Source organism: Geotrypetes seraphini, chromosome 7 (assembly GCF_902459505.1).
Source record: "Geotrypetes seraphini chromosome 7, aGeoSer1.1, whole genome shotgun sequence".
Classification (NCBI taxonomy): Eukaryota; Metazoa; Chordata; class Amphibia; order Gymnophiona; family Dermophiidae; genus Geotrypetes; species Geotrypetes seraphini.
This window is the reverse complement of record NC_047090.1, coordinates 11,167,377-11,189,424: the sequence shown is the minus strand read 5'-3', so window position 1 is coordinate 11,189,424 and position 22,048 is coordinate 11,167,377. Positions and strand designations below refer to the sequence as shown.

General features: G+C 43.0%; 1 protein-coding gene across 3 annotated transcripts in view; it reads right to left on the bottom strand.

Annotated features, from left to right (window-relative positions):
• Nucleotides 1-22,048, bottom strand: part of KDM7A (lysine demethylase 7A) — a 141,003-nt gene that overhangs the window by 68,095 nt on the left and 50,860 nt on the right. For all 3 annotated transcript variants that reach the window (XM_033950912.1, XM_033950910.1, XM_033950911.1), the window contains exons 6-7: nt 17,776-17,962; nt 1,020-1,182 (exon numbers count right to left, since the gene is read on the bottom strand). In XM_033950912.1, coding sequence (XP_033806803.1) covers nt 1,020-1,182; nt 17,776-17,962 — 350 coding nt within the window. The remainder of the gene's footprint in view (nt 1-1,019; nt 1,183-17,775; nt 17,963-22,048) is intronic.

The following is a 22,048-nucleotide window of genomic DNA, read 5'->3' as shown; positions in this document are numbered from 1 at the left end:
AGTATGTACTGGGTTTCCTTGAGGGCACTGCTGACTATGGTGGTATTCTAGCTAGGCTGGCACTCAGCTGCTATCCAGTAAGAATAATCCTCAACTCATTCTTCCATCTACACTTCAACCTCATTTATAGTCTATCTCATCTCAGACAAAAAAAAATGAATTAAAAGGGTCCAGAGAAGAGCGACTAAGATGGTTAAGGGGCTGGAGGAGTTGCCGTACAGTGAAAGATTAAAGAAACTGGGCCCTTTCTCCCTTGAACAGAGGAGATTGAGAGGGGACATGACTGAAACATTCAAGGTACTGAAGGGAATAGACTTAGTAGATAAGGACAGGTTGTTCACCCTCTCCAAGGTAGGGAGAACAAGAGGACACTCTCTAAAATTGAAAGAGGATAGATTCCGTACGAACGTAAGAAAGTTCTTCTTCACCCACAGAGTGATGGAAAACTGGAATGCTCTTCCGGAGTCTGTTATAGGGGAAAACACCCTCCAGGGATTCAAGACAAAGTTAGACAAGTTCCTGCTGAACCAGAACATACGCAGGTAGGGCTATTCTCAGTTAGGGCGCTGGTCTTTGACCAGAGGGCCACAGCGTGAGCCACTGGTCTGACCCAGCAGCAGCAATTCTTATGTTCTTAAAAAAACTGAATACTAAACCCATGGATTTAAGCTAAATGGATTGGCTCTCTTCCAACAGCAAATTCCACAGCTAAACTCTATAGTAAGAGAAAACCCATATCCAAAAAGTAATATATAGCCATGCTTTAACTAATTCTGCATTCACTTTGAAGACAGGAAAGCTAGAACATGTCTTTTTCTTAATGTGTGTGTCCTGAGATACAGCAGTTGAACCCAACCAACAGCAACTTTACGGCAGAAAAACAATTTCAATAAAAGGCAGTTGGAATTTTTTTTAACACAGTTTTCTCTCATCCTGGTTACCGATACAAAAATGCAGCTAAAAACTGAAGCACTTTTAAATTTCTCAAGATGCCTATAAGAACAGAACATAAAGCTCACCTGTAGGGACAAACAGGGTGTGGCCTTGCTTCACAACACATTTGTAGCACTTATCCACCTTGTCTCCAAAAAACTCTTCACTCTGTGTAACTGAAGAGCTCCAAGATTCATAGAGGGTCAGGTTCTCAGCAGTAGGCTTGATCAAGTAAAAGATTTTCTCACCCTAGAGTCAAGAAAAATATAGACATAAAATCACTTTACAACAGAAACTTGCCTGAATTAACTTTTTCTATCACTGTAGATCAGAGTTTCCTGGTTCTCTCTTTTCTTTACATTTTCCCTATCTCATTGGCTTCCAATCCAGGAAAGAATACAATTTAAATTCTACTGTATACTATTTAAAACTATAAATGGAGACAGCCCAACCTACCTAAACGACCGCCTCATCCAAACCACCTCTACCAGGCATAGAAAAACACACACCCCATTCACTTACCCCCCAATCAAAGAAGTAAAACGGAAAAAACTATACAACGGACTACTGGCCACTCAGGCAGCGAAGATAGACAACCAAGTCTCCAACCTATTGACAACAACCCCAGACTACAAGATGTTCAGAAAGGAAATAAAACTATATACTCTTCAGTTGGGGTTCTGGACTACAACCTGATAGGGAACCTCTGGAAAATCTTTGGTTGTTGCTGCAGAAGGTTCCTAAACCATTGTCAGTGTTATATCAATATAAGAGGGGATACTCACCTGCTAATTACTCTTTTCAAAAACAATGGGAGAGGGACCTAGAATCAAGGTTGTCTGCTAAAGAATGGGAGACGGTTTGTAGGGAGACTTATAAAGCATCTTCTTGTGCTTTGGTCCAGGAAAATGCTTATAAGGTGCTAACACGGTGGTATTATACCCCAGACCGTCTGCATAGAATGTTTCCTGGAGTGTCTGATCAATGTTGGAGATGCGGATTGCATGTGGGATCTTTTATGCATATCTGGTGGGATTGCAGGATCATCCAATCCTTCTGGAAAGTTGTGATTGGCACACTATCCAAGTGTCTGGGTGAATGTGTTGCTCTATCTCCTCAGAGTTGTCTTTTGGGATTATATAATAACAGGGAGCGTACTTGGCAAACAAAAATTATAAGATGGGGTTTGGCGGCAACGAAATGCCTCATTGCCAACCACTGGAAAAATGCAGAGGCTCCCTCTCACACTGCATGGGTAAATCGTTTAATAATGATGGGAAAGATGGAGATAGCAATGGCTAAGAGGTGCCATACCTATACCATTTCTTTTCACACTTGGAGTAAGTTGGAAGACCTATTGGATGCTCTTTAAGGGATCTCCTAGTGTCACTTGCTTTGTTGTTGAGATTGGGAGGTTTGAAGACGTGTATATTGCTCCCAGCTCCACCCACTGCTTGTCATGTATCCTCTGTGGAGACTCCCAGGTTTACACAGATTAATTTGGGCTTCCACTGCTAGTTATCCTATATACTCCATGGTTACGGAAGATGCCAGTCATATCATCCTCTCGGATTTCCTACGATTCTTCTACAATGCACTTTTCTTTAGAATGCCAACTCTTCTCAATTTTATTCCCTACTTCTATAGGCCTCAAGGCCCATTCTTTACTTTTCTTCTTGTAATCAACCAACCATTCTCTCCTTCTCTGTCCTCTGCTTTTGAAGTAGAGAGCTGCACGGGAACGGGAATGACAAGAATCCCGCGGGTTTCCCCTTCAAATCGTGGGAATCTCGTGGGGACGCCTCCTCGGGTCACGGGAATCCCGTGGGGATGCCACCTTGAGTCGCGGGGATCCCGTGGAGTTGGAGGCAGCTCAAGCTGAGAGGCTCGTCTTCATTTCCTGCCTGCAACACACCAAAAATAGCTGACCCGGAAGTCTTTCCCTGGAGGGAAGGCTTTGTATCAGTTACGAGCAGCGTGCAGGGATCTTCTCAGAACAGTGCTTCTTCATCTCCCTACCAAAGGCTCCATAGAAGCTGACTTTTGATTGGATACTGACACGAAGTAGAAAGTAGCCTTTGATACAGTTCCTCATAGGAGGCTGTTGAACAAACTTGAAGGGCTGAAGTTAGGACCCAAAGTGGTGAACTGGGTCAGAAACTGGCTGTCGGACAGACGCCAGAGGGTGGAGGTTAATGGAAGTCACTCAAAGGAAGGAAAGGCGAGTAGTGGAGTCCCTCAGGGTTCGGTGCTGGGGCCAATCCTGTTCAATATGTTTGTGAGTGACATTGCTGAAGGGTTAGAAGGAAAAGTGTGCCTTTTTGCAGATGATACCAAGATTTGTAACAGAGTAGACACCGAAGAGGGAGTGGAAAATATGAAAAAGGATCTGCAAAAGTTAGAGGAATGGTCTAATGCCTGCCAGCTAAAATTAAAAAGGAGAATTGGGCATGAGTGGACAGCAACAGAAGGGTTTATATAAGATGGGAAAGCATAAAATAGAAACTAGGACCAACTTGATAGTAACATAGTAGATGACGGCAGATAAAGACCCGAATGGTCCATCCAGTCTGCCCAACCTGATTCAATTTAAAAATTTTTTTTTTTTTTTCTTCTTAGCTATTTCTGGGCGAGAATCCAAAGCTTTACCCGGTACTGTGCTTGGGTTCCAACTGCCGAAATCTCTGTTAAGACTTACTCCAGCCCATCTACACCCTCCCAGCCATTGAAGCCCTCCCCTGCCCATCCTCCTCCAAACGGCCATACACAGACACAGACCGTACAAGTCTGCCCAGTAACTGGCCTAGTTCAATCTTTAATATTATTTTCTGATTCTAAATCTTCTGTGTTCATCCCACGCTTCTTTGAACTCAGTCACAGTTTTACTCTCCACCACCTCTCTCGGGAGCGCATTCCAGGCATCCACCACCCTCTCCGTAAAGTAGAATTTCCTAACATTGCCCCTGAATCTACCACCCCTCAACCTCAATTTATGTCCTCTGGTTTTACCATTTTCCTTTCTCTGGAAAAGATTTTGTTCTACGTTAATACCCTTTAAGTATTTGAACGTCTGAATCATATCTCCCCTGTCTCTCCTTTCCTCTAGGGTATACATATTCAGGGCTTCCAGTCTCTCCTCATATGTCTTCTGGTGCAAGCCTCCTATCATTTTCGTCGCCCTCCTCTGGACCGCCTCAAGTCTTCTTACGTCTTTCGCCAGATACGGTCTCCAAAACTGAACACAATACTCCAAGTGGGGCCTCACCAATGACCTGTACAGGGGCATCAACACCTTCTTTCTTCTACTGACTACGCCTCTCTTTATACAGCCCAGAATCCTTCTGGCAGCAGCCACTGCCTTGTCACACTGTTTTTTCGCCTTTAGATCTTCGGACACTATCACCCCAAGGTCCCTCTCCCCGTCCGTGCATATCAGCTTCTCTCCTCCCAGCATATACGGTTCCTTCCTATTATTAATCCCCAAATGCATTACTCTGCATTTCTTTGCATTGAATTTTAGTTGCCAGGCATTAGACCATTCCTCTAACTTTTGCAGATCCTTTTTCATATTTTCCACTCCCTCTTCGGTGTCTACTCTGTTACAAATCTTGGTATCATCTGCAAAAAGGCACACTTTTCCTTCTAACCCTTCAGCAATGTCACTTACATACATATTGAACAGGATTGGCCCCAGCACCGAACCCTGAGGGACTCCACTAGTCACCTTTCCTTCCTTCGAGCGACTTCCATTAACCACCACCCTCTGGCGTCTGTCCGACAGCCAGTTTCTGACCCAGTTCACCACTTTGGGTCCTAACTTCAGCCCTTCAAGTTTGTTCAACAGCCTCCTATGAGGAACTGTATCAAAGGCTTTGCTGAAATCCAAATAAATTACATCTAGCATATGTCCTCGATCCAGCTCTCTGGTCACCCAATCAAAAAATTCAATCAGGTTCGTTTGGCACGATTTACCTTTTGTAAAGCCATGTTGCCTCGGATCCTGTAACCCATTAGATTCAAGGAAATACACTATCCTTTCTTTCAGCAACACTTCCATTATTTTTCCAACAACTGAAGTGAGGCTCACCGGCCTGTAGTTTCCTGCTTCATCCCTGTGACCACTTTTATGAATAGGGACCACATCCGCTCTCCTCCAATCCCCAGGAATCACTCCCGTCTCCAGAGATTTGTTGAACAAGTCTTTAATAGGACTCGCCAGAACCTCTCTGAGTTCCCTTAGTATCCTGGGATGGATCCCGTCTGGTCCCATCGCTTTGTCCACCTTCAGTTTTTCAAGTTGCTCATAAACACCCTCCTCCGTGAACGGCGCAGAATCTACTCCATTTTCTCGTGTAACTTTGCCGGACAATCTCGGTCCTTCTCCAGGATTTTCTTCTGTGAACACAGAACAGAAGTATTTGTTTAGCACATTTGCTTTCTCCTCATCACTCTCCACATATTTGTTCCCAGCATCTTTTAGCCTAGCAATTCCATTTTTTATATTCCTCCTTTCACTAATATATCTGAAAAAATTTTTATCTCCCTTTTTTACATTTTTAGCCATTTGTTCTTCCGCCTGTGCCTTCGCCAAACGTATCTCTCTCTTGGCTTCTTTCAGTTTCACCCTGTAGTCTTTTCTGCTCTCCTCTTCTTGGGTTTTTTTATATTTCATGAACGCCAACTCTTTCGCCTTTATTTTCTCAGCCACTAGGTTGGAGAACCATATCGGCTTCCTTTTTCTTTTGTTTTTATTGATTTTCTTCACATAAAGGTCCGTAGCCATTTTTATCACTCCTTTCAGCTTAGACCACTGTCTTTCCACTTCTCTTATGTCCTCCCATCCTAACAGCTCTTTCTTCAGGTACTTTCCCATTGCATTAAAGTCCGTACGTTTGAAATCTAGGACTTTAAGTATCGTGCGGCCGCTCTCCACTTTAGCCGTTATATCAAACCAAACCGTTTGATGATCGCTACTACCCAGGTGAGCACCCACTCGAACATTTGAGATACTCTCTCCATTTGTGAGGACCAGATCCAATATCGCTTTTTCCCTTGTGGGTTCCGTCACCATTTGTCTGAGCAGAGCCTCTTGAAAGGCATCCACAATCTCCCTACTTCTTTCCGATTCCGCAGACGGAACATTCCAGTCCGCATCCGGCAGGTTGAAATCTCCCAACAGCAGAACCTCCTCTTTCCTTCCAAACTTTTGGATATCCACAATCAGATCCTTATCAATTTGCTGCGATTGAGTCGGAGGTCTGTAGACTACACCCACGTAGATAGAAGTTCCATCTTCTCTTTTCAGAGCAATCCATATCGCTTCTTCCTCTCCCCAGGTCCCTTGCATTTCGGTCGCTTGGATATTGATCTTTACATAGATAGAAAAATAAATCCAAACAACAAAAGTAAAAACCAGAATTTATTGACTAAAATATGTCAGCTTTGGGAAATGTCTATAACACATGTCTTTGTATTGTGTTTAAAAGAAAAGGAAATTAATTTCTGGGTTTATTTCTACTGTTGCTGACCCTTGCTGTTACTGGTGGGAATTAGAGAGTTGCATGGGAATGGGGACATTAGAGGTTCTGGTAGAAACCCATTTCTGGGTTTATTTCTACTGTTGCTGACCCTTGCTGTTACTGGTGGGAATTAGAGAGTTGCATGGGAATGGGGACATTAGAGGTTCTGGTAGAAACCCGTTTTCAAAGTATGTATTCTTCCCAATTAATATTTCCAAATTAATAAAGTGTCTTTGCTTATTTATAAATGGGTCTCTACCATACTCTAATTCAGTAGCATAATTAAATGAAATAACTATTTCTGAAGTTTATAGGGACGGGCGGGGACGGAGGGATTCCTTGCAGGGATGGTATGGGACGGAGGGATTCCTCGCGGGGACGGGTTGGGATTTCTGTCCCCGCGCAACTCTCTATTTTGGAGTTTCTGCTTTCTTCCTCTTATTCAGCCAGCTCCATTTTTTTCAGAGCATCTCATCACTTTATCATGCTTCTCGTCTTCTTTGTATTCTCCTGCTCTTCCTCAGCCCCAATCCTGGTTCTCAAAACGCAACTCTAACCCTTATCTTTGCAGATCAAACAGCAACCTCCTTCAATCTTATACCATATCCCTCTTCTCTCTCATGAGTCTTATGGAATATTTGCTCCATCCTTAAGGTGACCATACGTCCCGTTTTGAACGGGACTGTCCCTTTTTCAGCTCCCCTGTCCCATTGTCCCCATGCATAGCTTCGGGACGCCAAAAAGTCCCATTTTCAGAGACGGCGTCCTGAAGCTGTGTGTGGGGCCAAAGGGACAGGGGATCGCAGGAGAATGGGCTGTCTCCCTGCCCCAGGACCAGCGTTAGGGGGGAGCAAAAAGGGCAGGGCCGGGCCGGGCCTGGCCGCCCCTCCCCCCCCCAACTGTCTGGTGAGGTCTTCTTCCCTCCCTTCTATTCCCTCACTACCCTCTTGCCTGTTTCGGACGAGAAGGGAAGCCAGTGTGTGCTATGTTAGAGCCCCGCGGCCCGAGTTCAATTCACTTACGGGCCGTCACTGTGGAGACAACAGGACGCTTTGCCATCTCCCACCCATTACCTGCCTCAGTGCCTCTTCGCTGGGGTTACCGGGCAACGAAGATGGGCCCAGACCGGAGAGAGAGCTCGTGAAGGTGGCAGACTGCCCGCCACACCCCGAGGGCCACAGCAACTGACAGGTAAGCACCCAGCCTACAAAACTCAAGCAGTCGACTTCTAATCAGTCACACTGGATGCTAATCGTTTTGGATTTTCTTTTTCTCCTTCCTCTAAGGATTATTTATGTACCTTAAGGAAGGAGAGGAAGGAGAAGAAGAAGAAAATTCAAAATGATTAGCATCCAATGTGACTGACCATTCTATAAAGTCAGGATTTTATGGGCTCTCATACAAGTGTAGCCAGTATTCAAAGGACCACTTCTAAAGTCCTATTTTTCAATTTTTTTTTTTACCAGCACTCTAAGGCCAACTCTCTGAACATTTGCATTTACCCATCACTTGCACATGGAGGGGGAAGAAGACAGATGCCAGACCAGGGGCAAGGAAGGAGGGAGGGAGAGAAAGGAAGGAGAGAAAATGCCAGATAATGGAAGGGGGAGGAAGAGATAGAAGAGGAGAGCAGAGAGGTGCCAGGGTATAAGGGAAGGGAAACTAAGGAGACAGATGCCAGACCAGAGGGAAAGGAAGGAGAGGAAATGCCAGAGTACGGAAGGGGAGGGAGAGGTAGAAGAGAAGGAAATGTGTGTGATGCCAGGCCATGGGGTTGAGTGGGAAGGAAGGAAGGAAAGGAGAAGAGACAGATGCCAGAGCACAGGGGAAGGAGTGGAGACAGAAAAATGAAGAGGGATGAAGCTGAAATGAGAGAGAGAGTGGACACTGGATGGAAAGGGCAGAGAAGGTGAACAGTAGATGGAAGGGGTAGAGAGAGGGGGGACCGGTGCTGAATGGAAGTGTGGGGGAGAGGGTGGACAGATGCTGAATAGAAGTGTGGGGAGGGGGGCAGACATTGAATGGAAGGGGGTAAAAAATGAATGGATGAAATAGGGGGCGGGGCTAGGGCAGGATGGGGGCAGGGCTGAATATTAATAGATGTCCCGTTTTGATGAAAAAAATAAATGGTCACGTTATCCATCCTACATGTTTGCCTACATCCATGATCTCTTTCTCTCTTGTACTCTGCAGACTTGATTTTTCCTAAAGTCTCAGCTTCAGTTGCTGCCCTCTGTCATGGAGGTTACTTTTCTCTCATATACTTTGCCCAGATGCTTATGGTGGTAGTGTCACTCAGCCTCATTCTTTAAGTCCACTCCACTTCCTGTCCAATGTGTGGTCCCTGAAGTCCTCCACTGCGGCCCAAACAGTTGCCTGAATGCTCTTCCAATTCCATGTGTGTGTTAATTTCAATCTTGCTCTCTTGCTATAGTAAAACCAAACCAAACCAAACCTTAGGTTTGTATACTGCACCATCTCCACAAGCGTACAGCTCGGCACGGTTTACAGGGTTAGGTTGAAAAGGAGCTACAATGAAGGGTTATAGGAAAGGAGCTAGGAAGATAGAGGGACAGGGTACCAAAGAGCGGGAGGTACCTACAAATCCAAAATGCGGTCCTGCAAAGGGTTTGAGTTTGAGACTACTGCTCTAAGCAGAGAGGGGGCCCTCCAGCTACAGTCTTACCAGTAACTGCAAACAATCTCTTAATCGTGTTACTCAGATGTCTAATTTATGGAATTTGCTACCGTTAACAATCCAAAATAAAGTGAGTTTATAAAATATATCCTTGAAGTGTTGTAGAATCAATATTAGCATTAATTTTTAATCTTCAATCCCCAGTCTAGACAAGCAGGTCAAGGCAGTGGTGTGTAAGTTTGAAAATCTTTTGATGGCCCTCAGAGTATTCTCGTCGTCACACTGCAGCCCTGGACACCACTGCTCCATTACCTTTCTATGTAGTGTTATCAACCACCTGATAAGTCCCTCTCTCACCAACTGCTGGCTTTTCTTCTTTTCTCAAACCATCCTCCCCGTCTCTCATTCTTGGAATCTTAACATCCATGCAGACAATTCATAAATCATAAATCAATTTCTTAACCGCATTACCTTTGAGTTCTATGTGGTTTACAAAAGGTTAACTAAAAATACAATGAAAAATGAATAAAGAAAATTAAGAGCCCCCAAATTTTGCAAACAAATCAGTTTTCAGTTGTCTTCGAAAATGAAAATAAGAAACTGAAGAAAATAACAAGAGATTTGAAATCCTGATCCTTCACTGCAGCCTAGTAAGAAAGCCTGCGATCATGATGCCTTTTGAGTTCACAGCCTTTAACTGTTGGAAAAGTCAAAAAGACTTTAGAGCTTCAAGAGTGTTTTTGAATGGAGAAACAAAATAGATCAGTCATATACCCACTACTACTCAATAATAGATACAGCCTAGTTTGAAAATAACCTAGTCCTCAACCGACAACCAATGATCAAACCTTTTAGACCAAAAATAAGTCTAACAGCTGTATTTTGAATGATTCTCAATTTGGAAAGACTTTTCTTAATACCGACTAAGTAAACAATGTTGCAATAGTCCAAATGGCTTAATATTAAAGACTGTACCAACAGTCTAGGAGTGCGTAATTTCCAAAGAATGTGGAAGTTTTTACAGACTACAATAGCAACTTGATTCCGCATGGTTAGATGTCAAGTCAAGAGTGACACCAAAAATCTTAATAGTAGAGTGAATCGAATATTGTGCAGTTTTTAGAGGAAGAGAAGGCTCTAAATTATTCTGACTAGATGTTGCAAGAAAGAATTTTGTTTTTTCAGAATTGAGCTTTAATCTAAATTCTGTCATCCATTCCTCTAACTTAAACTTTCTGATTCTACCTTCAGCTATTCTCCACCATCTTTATTCAACAGCATTGCCACAGTCTCAATCTTGTCTTTTTTCTGCAACTGTTCACTCTCAAATGTCTGTCTCAGTTCTTTTGTCTGACCATCTAATAACTGTCACACTTCACCACTCTCTCCCCCATAGCGATTCTATTACGACAGGACAATTTTAGACTATTGACCCTAACGCTACTAGTGTCAACTCTTTCATCCACTAGGATGTCAGTCTGATAATGAGGCAGTCTCTCTTCAAATAAATAAATACATTGTCCTTCCAGCTCAGAAAGGGTTACAAAGTTTACATACATAAAGCCTGGTAAAAAACATGACAAACATGGCACAGTGTGACACAACATGACGAGCATTGCATGACAACCATAGGACGTCAGCTTCTTATCATGATAGACAGTCATATGTACAAGCAGAGCATGATGAGCATAATATTACAAGCGTGGCATGACATGACAGTACGGCACTTAACATGGTGGACCCTAGCTCAGTGGACATGGGAGAGCAGATTTTAATGTAGCCTCTTCTCTCTGTTGATAATACTTTTGCGGCTTGACTAAAATTATAGTGTAGTCGTAGTACCCAAGTGGTCTAACTGAACACACTTATACAGAGGAGAAGGCTGCTCAGAAAAAAACAACTGCAGTACCTATCTGTTAGAATACATATTTTGTGGGTATTTTTTGTTTCATGAGGAAATCAAGAAAAATTTTGTTGTTTACCTGCAATTACATCACTTTGACATCGATATGTAGACACTTCTTAAGAAAGAACTGAATATTTCATGAGGTGTCCTCATCTTTTCACATGACTATTTATGTAACCTGGCTAAGGACTTTGTGAGTTATGTAAATCAGACGTAGTGTTACAGTATATTTACCGGTATTTAAATTTTCTAATTGAATGATAACTCAGTTTCAAAGTGCATACATTATTTTATTGAACTTTTCCCAATAAATATGTTAGAAATCTTAAAAACACTTAAATATAAAATTAAATTATTAGATAGATATTAAAGTACAAATTCCAATTTAAAAATGTGTTGGGCTAAATTAGTCCAGTAACTAATCCCCCTTTTTACAAAAGCATTTCTATGTCTATTGTTAAATTTGTACCCAGTAAAGCAGGTAACTTTTTACCAAATTGGCCTCAAAATCCCAAAGGATAATACTCGAGACAGAGCATAAGCTCAAGTTAGAGTCTTTCTTATTACCATTGGCCTGTTACCGGAAAAAAAACAAAGAGTAAAAAAAATCCCTTTCAAAAGAGGAAGAAAAAGCTCTCTGGCCTAACCAAAATGTGCCGTCAACTTGGCAAATACAAAGCCATAGTAGCTCTTGCCAATTTTAAGGTGAAGCAAAAGACATTTCTCTTCCTTGATGCTTTTGTAACTTAAACTGTCCTTTTAAGGACTTAGATTCAAGAAAGGTTTTACCTTCAGTTCCCACTCCCTTTGTTATTCTTTCCCTTGTGTGTCCTCTTTCTCTCTATCAATTGTAGTTCCTTCTAACCCTTCTTTCCTTTTGTTCCCGTTCGTCAATGTCTTTAAAAACTGTCATTTCCCCTGGTCTGTTTCTGTTTAAATTGTATTTGACTTGGTGCATTGTTTTGGTGATTTTGTACACCATCTAGAAGGCTTGTTTGGGCAGTATAAGAAATTTTAAATAAACTTGAAAACATGGAGGCGAGTTTAAACTAAAAAGCAGAAATCAATACTTAAGGTAAGTCACAGGAAATCAGTCATCTTAAAATCTAGAATACACTGTCAGTTTCCTTTGTTATGAAGAGGAATAAAGACGTCCAGGGTATCAATTTTGAACTTTTCCTTTTATTAGGTATTCATTTTAGGCCCTTATGTCTGAATTTACCAATCAGAAAAATCTAGAATAAAACTGCTGTTCAACCTCCTGCGGCTTACAAGAAAAAGGAGATTTACAACCCGAGCAGGCTGCTGATGTTCATGAAGCTTGAATGTCCATTTGAGACTGTGTTTGAGTCCTACTGTTGCTCCTTGTGATCCTGAACACCCTCCCCCCCCCCCCCGGTACAAAACTTAAAATTGTGAGCCCATTAGAAACAAATACCTGTACATAAGTATAAATGGCTTTACTCCTGTATCTGTAATAAAAGGGTTTTTTTTTCCCTAAACTGTGTCTCCCCATCCTCTTGTCATTCTTTATTAAGTACAATGAAATCATAAGAACTCTATTAACAGGATATAAAAGTCCAACAGCTTCAACCAAAAATCAGTCACACCAATAGAAATCTTTATTACTACATATGTATATCTAGGCAGTTTACAAATACATCATGAAACCTAAGGCTGACTAAATGCAGAAGGCATTCAAGCAAGTTTTGTGTGGGACAAGGACAGTGGTTTAAAGGCTTTTTCATGACATCTAATGGCAAACTACCCCCACTGTTAGGCAACTTTGAAGAAGCTAGTGTTATCCTTTCAACATGCACATCTTTGCAAGAGCGAGAAACTCAATGTTGCATTTGTGGGACCAGTGAAGGGGAAATCCTCAGTCTTATTTTATGGGTCTTATTGAAAGTTCCAGAAGGGGGCACCACACTTGGCACACAGTGTGCGGTAGAACCCCCCCTCCAAAAAACAAACAAACAACAACAAAAAAAAAAAATCCTGTTCCTTGGTCCCATCTGAGTTTTAAAAAAGTTCTTGTTAGGAGGGGTACTAGAGTATATGCAAACTCCAAACCTAGTTTGCCATGTATATATCCTGGATTCGAGGACTGGCAAAAATATCTATTGAGAGAACATCCAACGCTTGAAATTTCCTTTGTACCATACACATTAGAGCACAACTCAGCTTGCCTGCCAGAATAAATAGCTCCGAGGATCACTCCATGAGAAATGGCCCAATTTCACATTCTGAAATTTTTTCAACAAGGAGGAATGACCCTGCTTGGTTAATGTAATATATCACAACTTGGTCGCTAATTTATACTAATATAGCCTTTAGAGCAGTGGTCTGCATACTAAGTCGTCAAGGGTCACCAACGGGTCAGGTTTTCAGGATACCCTTAATATGCACGAGAGAGATTTGCTTACAAGCCTGCAAATTTCTCTCATATATATTCACTAAAAGTATACTGAAAATCTGACCAATTGGCTATCTAGACGTCTATGAGTGAAAACTCAAGACTGTAGAATATTCTACTGCTCTAAATTCTAGGAATTTTATCTCCAGTCTCTCTTGGGACTGAGTATAAAACCCATCTCTATCCCAGTTTGGATGCATCTGTCACCGAGCGTTTGATATTATGGAATTTGGAAGGGGATGTCTTTTATTTATTTCTATTCCGCTCTATCAACATTTCTAAGCAGATTCCAACAAACATCCTTAATAGCTGATAGATGGAAAACAAATGCATAAACTAAATTAATAAAAGTTGTACCATCCTCCAGGATACGCACCAAAGGGGGGTTTCATGACAGATATGATGTCCTGCAGTCTGAATGAATCCTTTGTGTTGCATAAAGACTTTTTGAATGTCTCATTTTGAGAGGTGTCAGGGGTGACATACACTTGAAGAGACAGAAACAAAACCCAAAGCTCTTCAATATTTTATTTCATGAACAGTTTCCTGATATGGTCATATCTCACCAGGAATGGTTGCATCAGTGGTATATACAATTCTACAACCAAAAAAGCCCACATTCAGAAAAGAGACTACAAAGATCAAAACAGTTTTGAAGTTGATTGGAGGTTATAAGGGGCCAATGATTAAAAACAAACAAACAAACAAACAAACTAGCCTCTCCTACTAGTAGGTTGTCACACAGATACTGAGATGCTGGTGAAGTTTTAATAGAAACAGTCACAAAACCCAGCTTGGATTTGACTGTAGGACTATCAGAGATGAACGCGAGATCCTTTTCTTGACTGGAAAGAGTGGCTGGGAGGAGAATACTACGCCTTTCAGTGTAACAGGGGTCCTTTGCTCTCCACACTGGTACTTGCTAGAAGAGGGAGGCCATTTTGGAAATGGGCCTGGAGAGGGTCCTGTGCAGGAGGCTGCTACCCTCATTTCTGAAAAGAGACAGACTTTCTCCATGGCCCAGCACATTTGCAAGCGTTTTCTGTATATTTGTAAAAGCTGAACCCTCACCTAAATCTAAGTCACTTACAGAAAAAAAATGACTACATCTTAATTCTGAGAACTGGAGCCAAGCAACTCTCCAGGTACGAAATTTTGATATAGCAGTGACAGCTTAAGCAGTATTGTCCAGTAGTGATCTGTGATAAAGTAGTATGGAAAATACATGGTCCAGACTTCTCCCAAGGGTCTGTTTCTACAGACTTTCCAGCACACTGCAGTCTACTCCTCAAGTTCATGCCAACAAAAAATCTGGTAAGAACTTATGTGGGAAATGAACATTGCATTCTGGGAAAAACACAAACACCAAAACAACTTTTTTCCAAGAGATTCCAATATCCGAATTTCTCTCCCTGGAGGGAAGGAATGACTTTTGAAAATTTTGGTTAGTTTGAATGTGGATTTGACCACCATAAAATGTAAAATAGTTATTTATATATTACTTATTGGAATATTCATATTTATCTCTATCTCTACCTCTGTCTTTATATTTTTATCTTTATTTTTCATAAATTGTTTCTTCAGGTACTTTAGTTAGATTGTGAGCCTTTGGGACAGTTAGGGAAATTTTCCAAGTACCTATCTTATTTATTTTTTATCTATTGTATCTTTGTAATGCATCATTTTTGTAAACCTCACGGTTATTAGCGGTATATAAGAATTAAATTAAAATTAAATTAAATTATAAAATAATGAGGAAGTTGCTGCTTCTAGTCTGAGAACTTTCTGAACTCTTTCTCTCTCTATATATATATATGATTCAACTTTCTTGTTAATGGGTGCTAGAGAGTAAGCCAGTTGAACCCTCTTCAGAAAATATATCTGGCTAAATCAGAATCTCAGGAGCAATGGGAAATTGACGTCAATGAAGTAGGCCCATGCTGGCCACATCTCTACCTTTCCCTACCACACTCCCTGGCAATCTAAATACATCCAGCATCCCCATGTGTAAATAGCCCCCTTTTTAAAATGGCTTTTACATGTTTGCCAATTTTACAAGTGAGGGTGCTTCTAAAATAAAAATTATTGGCTTTCAGACCAGACTCTGAAAGATAAGAACATAAAAGCAATAAGGGTCTATAAAATGAGTGGAGTGGAAAGGGTAGATGTGAATCATTTGTTCACTCTTTCCAAAAATACTAGACTAGAGGGCACACGATGAAGCTACCAAGTAGTAGATTTAAAACAAACCGGAGAAATTATTTCACCACACAACATGTAATTAAACTCAAATTTGTTGCCAGAGAATGTGCTGAAATGAATTAGCTTAGCAGAGTTTAAAAAAAGGTTTGGATAATTTCCTAAAAGAGAAGTCCGAAGGCCATTATTGAGATGGCTTGGGAAAATCCACTGCTTATTCCTATGGATTTAGTTAGGTACTTGGGACCTGGGCTGGTCACTGTTGGAAACAGGATACTGGGCTTGATGGACCTTCAATCTGATCTAGTATGACAATTCTTATGTTAAGCCCAGCATCCCTTCCCTGACAGTGGCCAGTCTGGGTCACAAGTACCCAGCAGGTCTATTTCCTATAGTTCATTTTCCAGGATGAACAATGAATCTCCCCAAGACTACCTGAAAATGATTTTTTATGGACTTTCCCTCCAGAAATTTGTCCAATCCCTTTTGAATTCACTATGTTGGTCGTATTGACTACCTCTGGCAACACATTCCCAAGTTAATTACATGCTGCATGAAAAACTTTCAGTCTTGTTTGGTCATTAGTTTCATGGTGTGCCCTCCAGTTTGAAAGTTTCAAAGGTTAAGAACATAAGCAATGCCTCCGCTGGGTCAGACCTGAGGTCCATCGCGCCCAGCAGCCCACTCGCGCGGCGGCCAACAGGTCCAGGACCTGTGCAGTAATCCTCTATCTATACCCCTCTATCCCCTTTTCCAGCAGGAAATTGTCCAATTCTTTCTTAAACCCCAGTACTGTACTCTGCCCTATTACGTCCTCTGGAAGCGCATTCCAGGTGTCAACCACACGTTGGGTAAAGAAGAAGAACTTCCTAGCATTTGTTTTGAAACTGTCCCCTTTCAACTTTTCCAAATGCCCTCTTGTTCTTTTATTTTCCGAAAGTTTGAAGAATCTGTCCCTCTCTACTCTCTCAATGCCCTTCATGATTTTGTAGGTCTCTATCATATCCCCTCTGAGTCTCCTCTTCTCCAGGGAAAAGAGACCCAGTTTCTCCAATCTCTCGGCGTATGAAAGATTTTCCATCCCTTTTATCAGACGTGACGCTCTCCTCTGAACCCTCTCGAGTATCTCCATATCCTTTTTAAGGTAGGGCGACCAATATTGGACGCAGTACTCCAGATGCGGACGCACCATCGCCCGATACAATGGCAGGATAACTTCTTTCATTCTGGTTGCAATACCCTTCTTGATTATACCTATCATTCTATTCACTCTTTTAGCAGCCGCTGCGCACTGTGCCGTCATCTTCATTGTCATGTCCACCATTACTCCCAAGTCCCTTTCTTGGGTACTCTCATTCAATAAAATCCCCCCCACCGTGTAGTTGTACCTCGGGTTTCTGCTTCCCACGTGTAATACTTTATATTTCTCCTACATTGAACTTCATCTGCCATCTCGTCGCCCATTCCCCTAGTTTGTTCAAGTCCCTTTACAATTTTTCGCAGTCCTCCTTAGTCCGAGCTCCACTAAATACTTTGATGTCATCTGCAAATTTTATTATCTCACACTTCGTCCCTGTTTCTAGATCATTTATGAATATATTAAATAGCAGCGGCCCGAGCACCGAGCCCTGCGGGACACCACCCAACTGTTCCACCCCACTCAATTTACTAAACCATCATATTCCATCAAGTCAACTTTCCATGTCTGTCTCTCACCCACCTGACCCCTTTTGTCTTACACCTCACCCAACTCCCTCTCCTCCTGTGAGACTATCACTGAAATGCTTTGATGTTTCACTTACATATACCGACAGCAACATTTGCCTATTCATTTCTGATCCGAGGAAGAAAAGGTCACTTTTGAAAGCTAATCATATACACTAAGGGCTCCTTCTACAAAGCTGTGGTAGTAATAACTGCTGTGGTAAAATGCACCTAAGCCCAAAGGAATTGAATGGGCTTCAGGGCATTTACCGTGGTAGCATCACTACTGCAGCTTTATAAAAGGGGCCCTAAGTTAGTCCAATAAGAAAAAGGTACAGTATTACCTTTATTCCTCTTCTTTCTTTTAATTTTATATAGCATCCTAAAACTTTAAATTTGGTCCATCAGGACCCTAATGATCATGTGACAATTGTCTCCAGAGAATACACGTTTCACTTACCCACAGAACATGGTACCAGACTGAGGTGCCACCAAAGTCAATGTGAAAGTCCGTGTAGCTTCCCTCCACACCCATCAGGCAATACTTCTGAACAAAGGGCTTAGGGAAGACTGAATCATCTGGCCAGTAATTCTCCACCCAAGATAGTTTTTTGGCAATATCTGGTACTTTCACCAAATTAGACATCCTAAAAGAGAGAATTATTTAGATACTAGTTTTTAACGTGTGCTAGAATAGATGTGTAGACTTGGACATTTCTTTTTTTCTCTCTCTTTTTCTGTCTCTCCCCCATGTCCCTGCTCCCCCTGTCCAGCAGTAGCCCTTCTCCCTTCCTTTTACTTCCCCCCTGTCCAGTAGTACCCTTTCCCTGCTCCCCCTGTCCAGCAGTAGCCCTTCTCCCTTCCTTTTACATCCCCCCTGTCCAGCAGCACCCCTTCCCTGCTCCCCCTGTCCAGCAGCAGTCCTTATCCCTTCCTTTTACCTCCCCCCTGTCCAACAGCACTCCTTCCCTGCTCTCCCTGTCCAGCAGTAGCCCTTCTCCCTTCCTTTTACCTCCCCCTGTTCAGCAGCAGTCCTTCTCCCTTCCTTTAACCTCCCCCTGTCCAGCAGCACTCCTTCCCTGCTCTCCCTGTCCAGCAGTAGCCCTTCTCCCTTCCTTTTATCCTCCCCCCTCACGTCCAGCAGCACCCCTTCTCCCTTCCTTTTACCTCCCCCCTGTCCAGCAGTAGCCCTTCTCCCTTCCCTTTACCTACCCATATTCAGACTCACATTTCCGCTTTTACCTTCTCTATTTCCACCTTTTTCTCTCCATTCAGCATCATTCCATATTCTTCTCTCTCTCTCTCTCTCTGCTATCCCATCCAGCATGCTGCTGTCTCTGAGGGGGGGGGGGGGGGAGGCAGATGGGAAGTGTATGTGCAGGGTTAGGTGGAGCCTGTTAGGGGATGTACAGAACATGTGCCTCCGAGGTGCAGGGTTCTTCCCTGTTCTTCGGAGGCCACTTTGGTATGTAGTCGAGTACCTGTTACATTCTTGGCATTCCGATGTCTCCTCCGCCTCAGGTCTGGGCCGGCTATTGTGGGCCGGGATTGCTGGGGGCGCCCTGTGGGACAGGCCAGGGCGTGGGTCAGCAGAGGTGGGGGAGTTCAGGGTGGCATCACAAATTCGGGTACGTCTAGCACTGGTGGGATTCGGGCTCTGGGGGAGTTGACTTGTGCATCGGGTGCCAACACACTCTGGTGTGGGGCCTCTGCCGGGCCGCGGGGAGCAGGTTTGCCCACACTGTGTGCCTGTGGAGCTCAGTGTCTGGGGTTGTCGGGTAGGTGTTCCGGGCCTTGGGAGGAGTGGGTTGTGTCTGGGAGCCGACAGGATAGCGCCGTGGCCTTTGACCGCCTCCGACTACTCTCCCGCGTGCGCAGGTGCTTCTGCCTTTTCGGGGGTGGGGCAGGGACCCATGTGGTCGGCATGACGCTTGCAGGGTTGCCAAAGGAGGGTGATGGGGAAACCGCCGCAGGCAGAGTTCTACTCTACTGCGCATGCGGCGGCACGGATCACAGAGGCAGGGATCACGGAGTTTGAAGTGCGCATGCACGCTAAGGGTTTTATTACAGCAGATGTCTGGAGAGAATTCTATACTTTGTATGATTGCAGATGACATGAATGGAAAGCTTTCAGCTAACAAACAGCATGCATTATTGATACCACTAATCAGTTTTGTTTTGGGTTTTTTAAAAATAAATATTGCCACCCTTTTTTCCTTACACAAATGGAAAATGTATAAAAAATATAATTCATAGCTATAGATATCTATTATATGTTAAAGTAGGAAAACCAGGTTATGTTTTGAAAGACTCATCTCCATTTTGATCTCCTGGAAAAAATGCAGCAGCAGGAAATAACTAAAGGGAAAGCTGTCTACAGAGAGCAAAAGTCTTAATTGCTTCCAAGCCCTTAGGTTAGAATAAAGAGATCATGTCATTCCCTGAATGTTATGCAATAATTTATAACCTGACAGTATGTGCCCACAGGATGCAGATGTCAGAATCAAAGTTCAGTGGCAGATCTGGGACCATGCGAGACCAATCAGATGAGTAGATGGAATGCATAACCAGATGCTCAATTGACTTTTGGGATAGAGATGGTAAATGGAGGGGAGAGATGTGCATTAATAAGCAACCCATGAGATGCTGTCAAATAAAAATAAGCCACTAGACTGAGAATGTCTGGGAGCTCCTAATCTAAAGGGAAACAGTGAGACAAAGAAAAATACTACAAACGCAAGGAAGCAAGTGGGCTTCTTTGATATTTATTCCTTACTGGATAATTCTGGGGTGAGTAATTACATCATTAGCTGGGAAGGTTAGGCTACATTTGTTCATATCGCTTTGAAGCTTCTTTTCTATTTTTATATCCTCTTTTAAGATTGTCTGGATAATAGAACTAACTAATGTGCCTTTTGCTTTAAGAGGTTTGAAAGTTGAGAAAAAAAGGCATTAAGGTTTGGACTGAAAGGTTAAATCTGGGACAAACTGAATAAAGGGTCTAAAACTTCTCCCTGAGAAGGCCACTGTTGTTTAAAGAAACTGCACTAACTATGCTTCAAGAAACTGCACTAACTATGCTTCAAGATAGAGCAGAAAAAGCAATTATAAACTGTTTAAACCTGGTGTTTTTAAACTGTCCACTCATACTTAAAACTTGGTGCAAAATTCACAGGTTAAGAGATACACATCCCTTTTTAATCTCCTTTTGTGCAATCATCATCCGTGGATTACTTATTTTCAACTTGAAAATATAGCCCATCTCTTTATTTTCTGATCCCACCCAAAACATACTGTCAGCAACGTTTCGAAGACAAGATCATATTGAAATTATATCTGCACCTCTTGTGAAGTAAGTGATAAAATCCCTTAGTAAACCAGTTGAACGCTGATGTCAAGTGAATTTGATTAGCAAAGAAAGCCAAGGGCCATTAAATAGAGGTTTGACTTGGAAGATAAGTACAATTAAACCGAGAAGAGAGCTTAGAGATGTAAATGGGATGCAATTAAGTTTGGAGGGGAGAATGTCGAGTATGCATGCTAGGATCGGACCATCAGTGATATCTGTGGCTGGCGTAGAACTATGGAATGCCTTGCCTGGTATCCTGTGGTTTTGTAAGGGGAGGATGAATTTTAAGAAAATGCTGAAAATCCATTTGTTTGCTAATGCCTTCTTACGCTAAGATGTACCGTATTTTCACGTAGATAACGCGCGCGTTATACGTGGTTTTTACAAACCGCGCATAACCTTGCGCGTTGTACAAAATTTTTTTTACATAGTTTCCCCCCCCCCCCAACGCCCGATTCATCACCCGGAAGGAGCACTCAGCACTCCCACCCCGAAGGACCGCTCGCACCCCCACCCGAATGACCACTCGCACCCCCACAGCTCCCCCCCTCCCCCATGGAGAAGCTGTCTACCTTGTTTCCGGATGCCAGCCCAGCTGCTTCCTCTGCCGGTGGTCCTGCCTCTTCTCAGAGCCCTGTGCTGCACTGCTTCCTCTTCAGGCGGTCCCGCCCTTTCTCTGACATCAGAGAAAGGGCGGGACCGCCGGAAAAGGAAGCAGCACAGCAGGGCTCAGAGAAGGGGCGGGACCGCCGTCAGAGGAAACAGCTGGGCTCGCTGTCATCCGGAAACAAGGTAGACAGCTTCTCCATGGGGGAGGGGGGGAGACTATGGGGGTGCAAGCGGTCCTTCGGGGTGGGAGTGCGAGCACTCCTTCAGGGTGGGGGTGCGAGCGGTCCTTCAGGGTGGGGGTGCGAGCAGTCTTGCGGGGGGGGGTGAATCGGACGTCAGGGGGGGGGGGCATCAGGCTTTCAGGGTAGGGACAGGACTTCAAGGGGGAAAGGAGAGTCGGGGCGGGCAAAAAGAGAGTCGGGGTCTCCAGAGGAGAGTCGGGGCGGGCGAAAGGAGAGTCGGGCAGCATGCGCGGTATACGGGTGTGCGCGGTATATAAAAATTTCTGTACACGGGTGCGCGTTACCTACGTGAAAATACGGTATTTCAGTTGATAATTGCCTTCTAGAATTTCTCTGACATCGAAGTACGATTTAAAGCTTGTTTATACTTCTGAACTGATCAAATTTGTGCTCTATCCCTTTTATAACAGGGATGATTAACGATGTTGTCTTGATATGTCTATGTTATATGTGATAATCGAAGGGAAACAAGATTCTATGTATGTCATATGTATAATTTATACTAGCTAAAACTAAAAAAGGACACCGGAAGT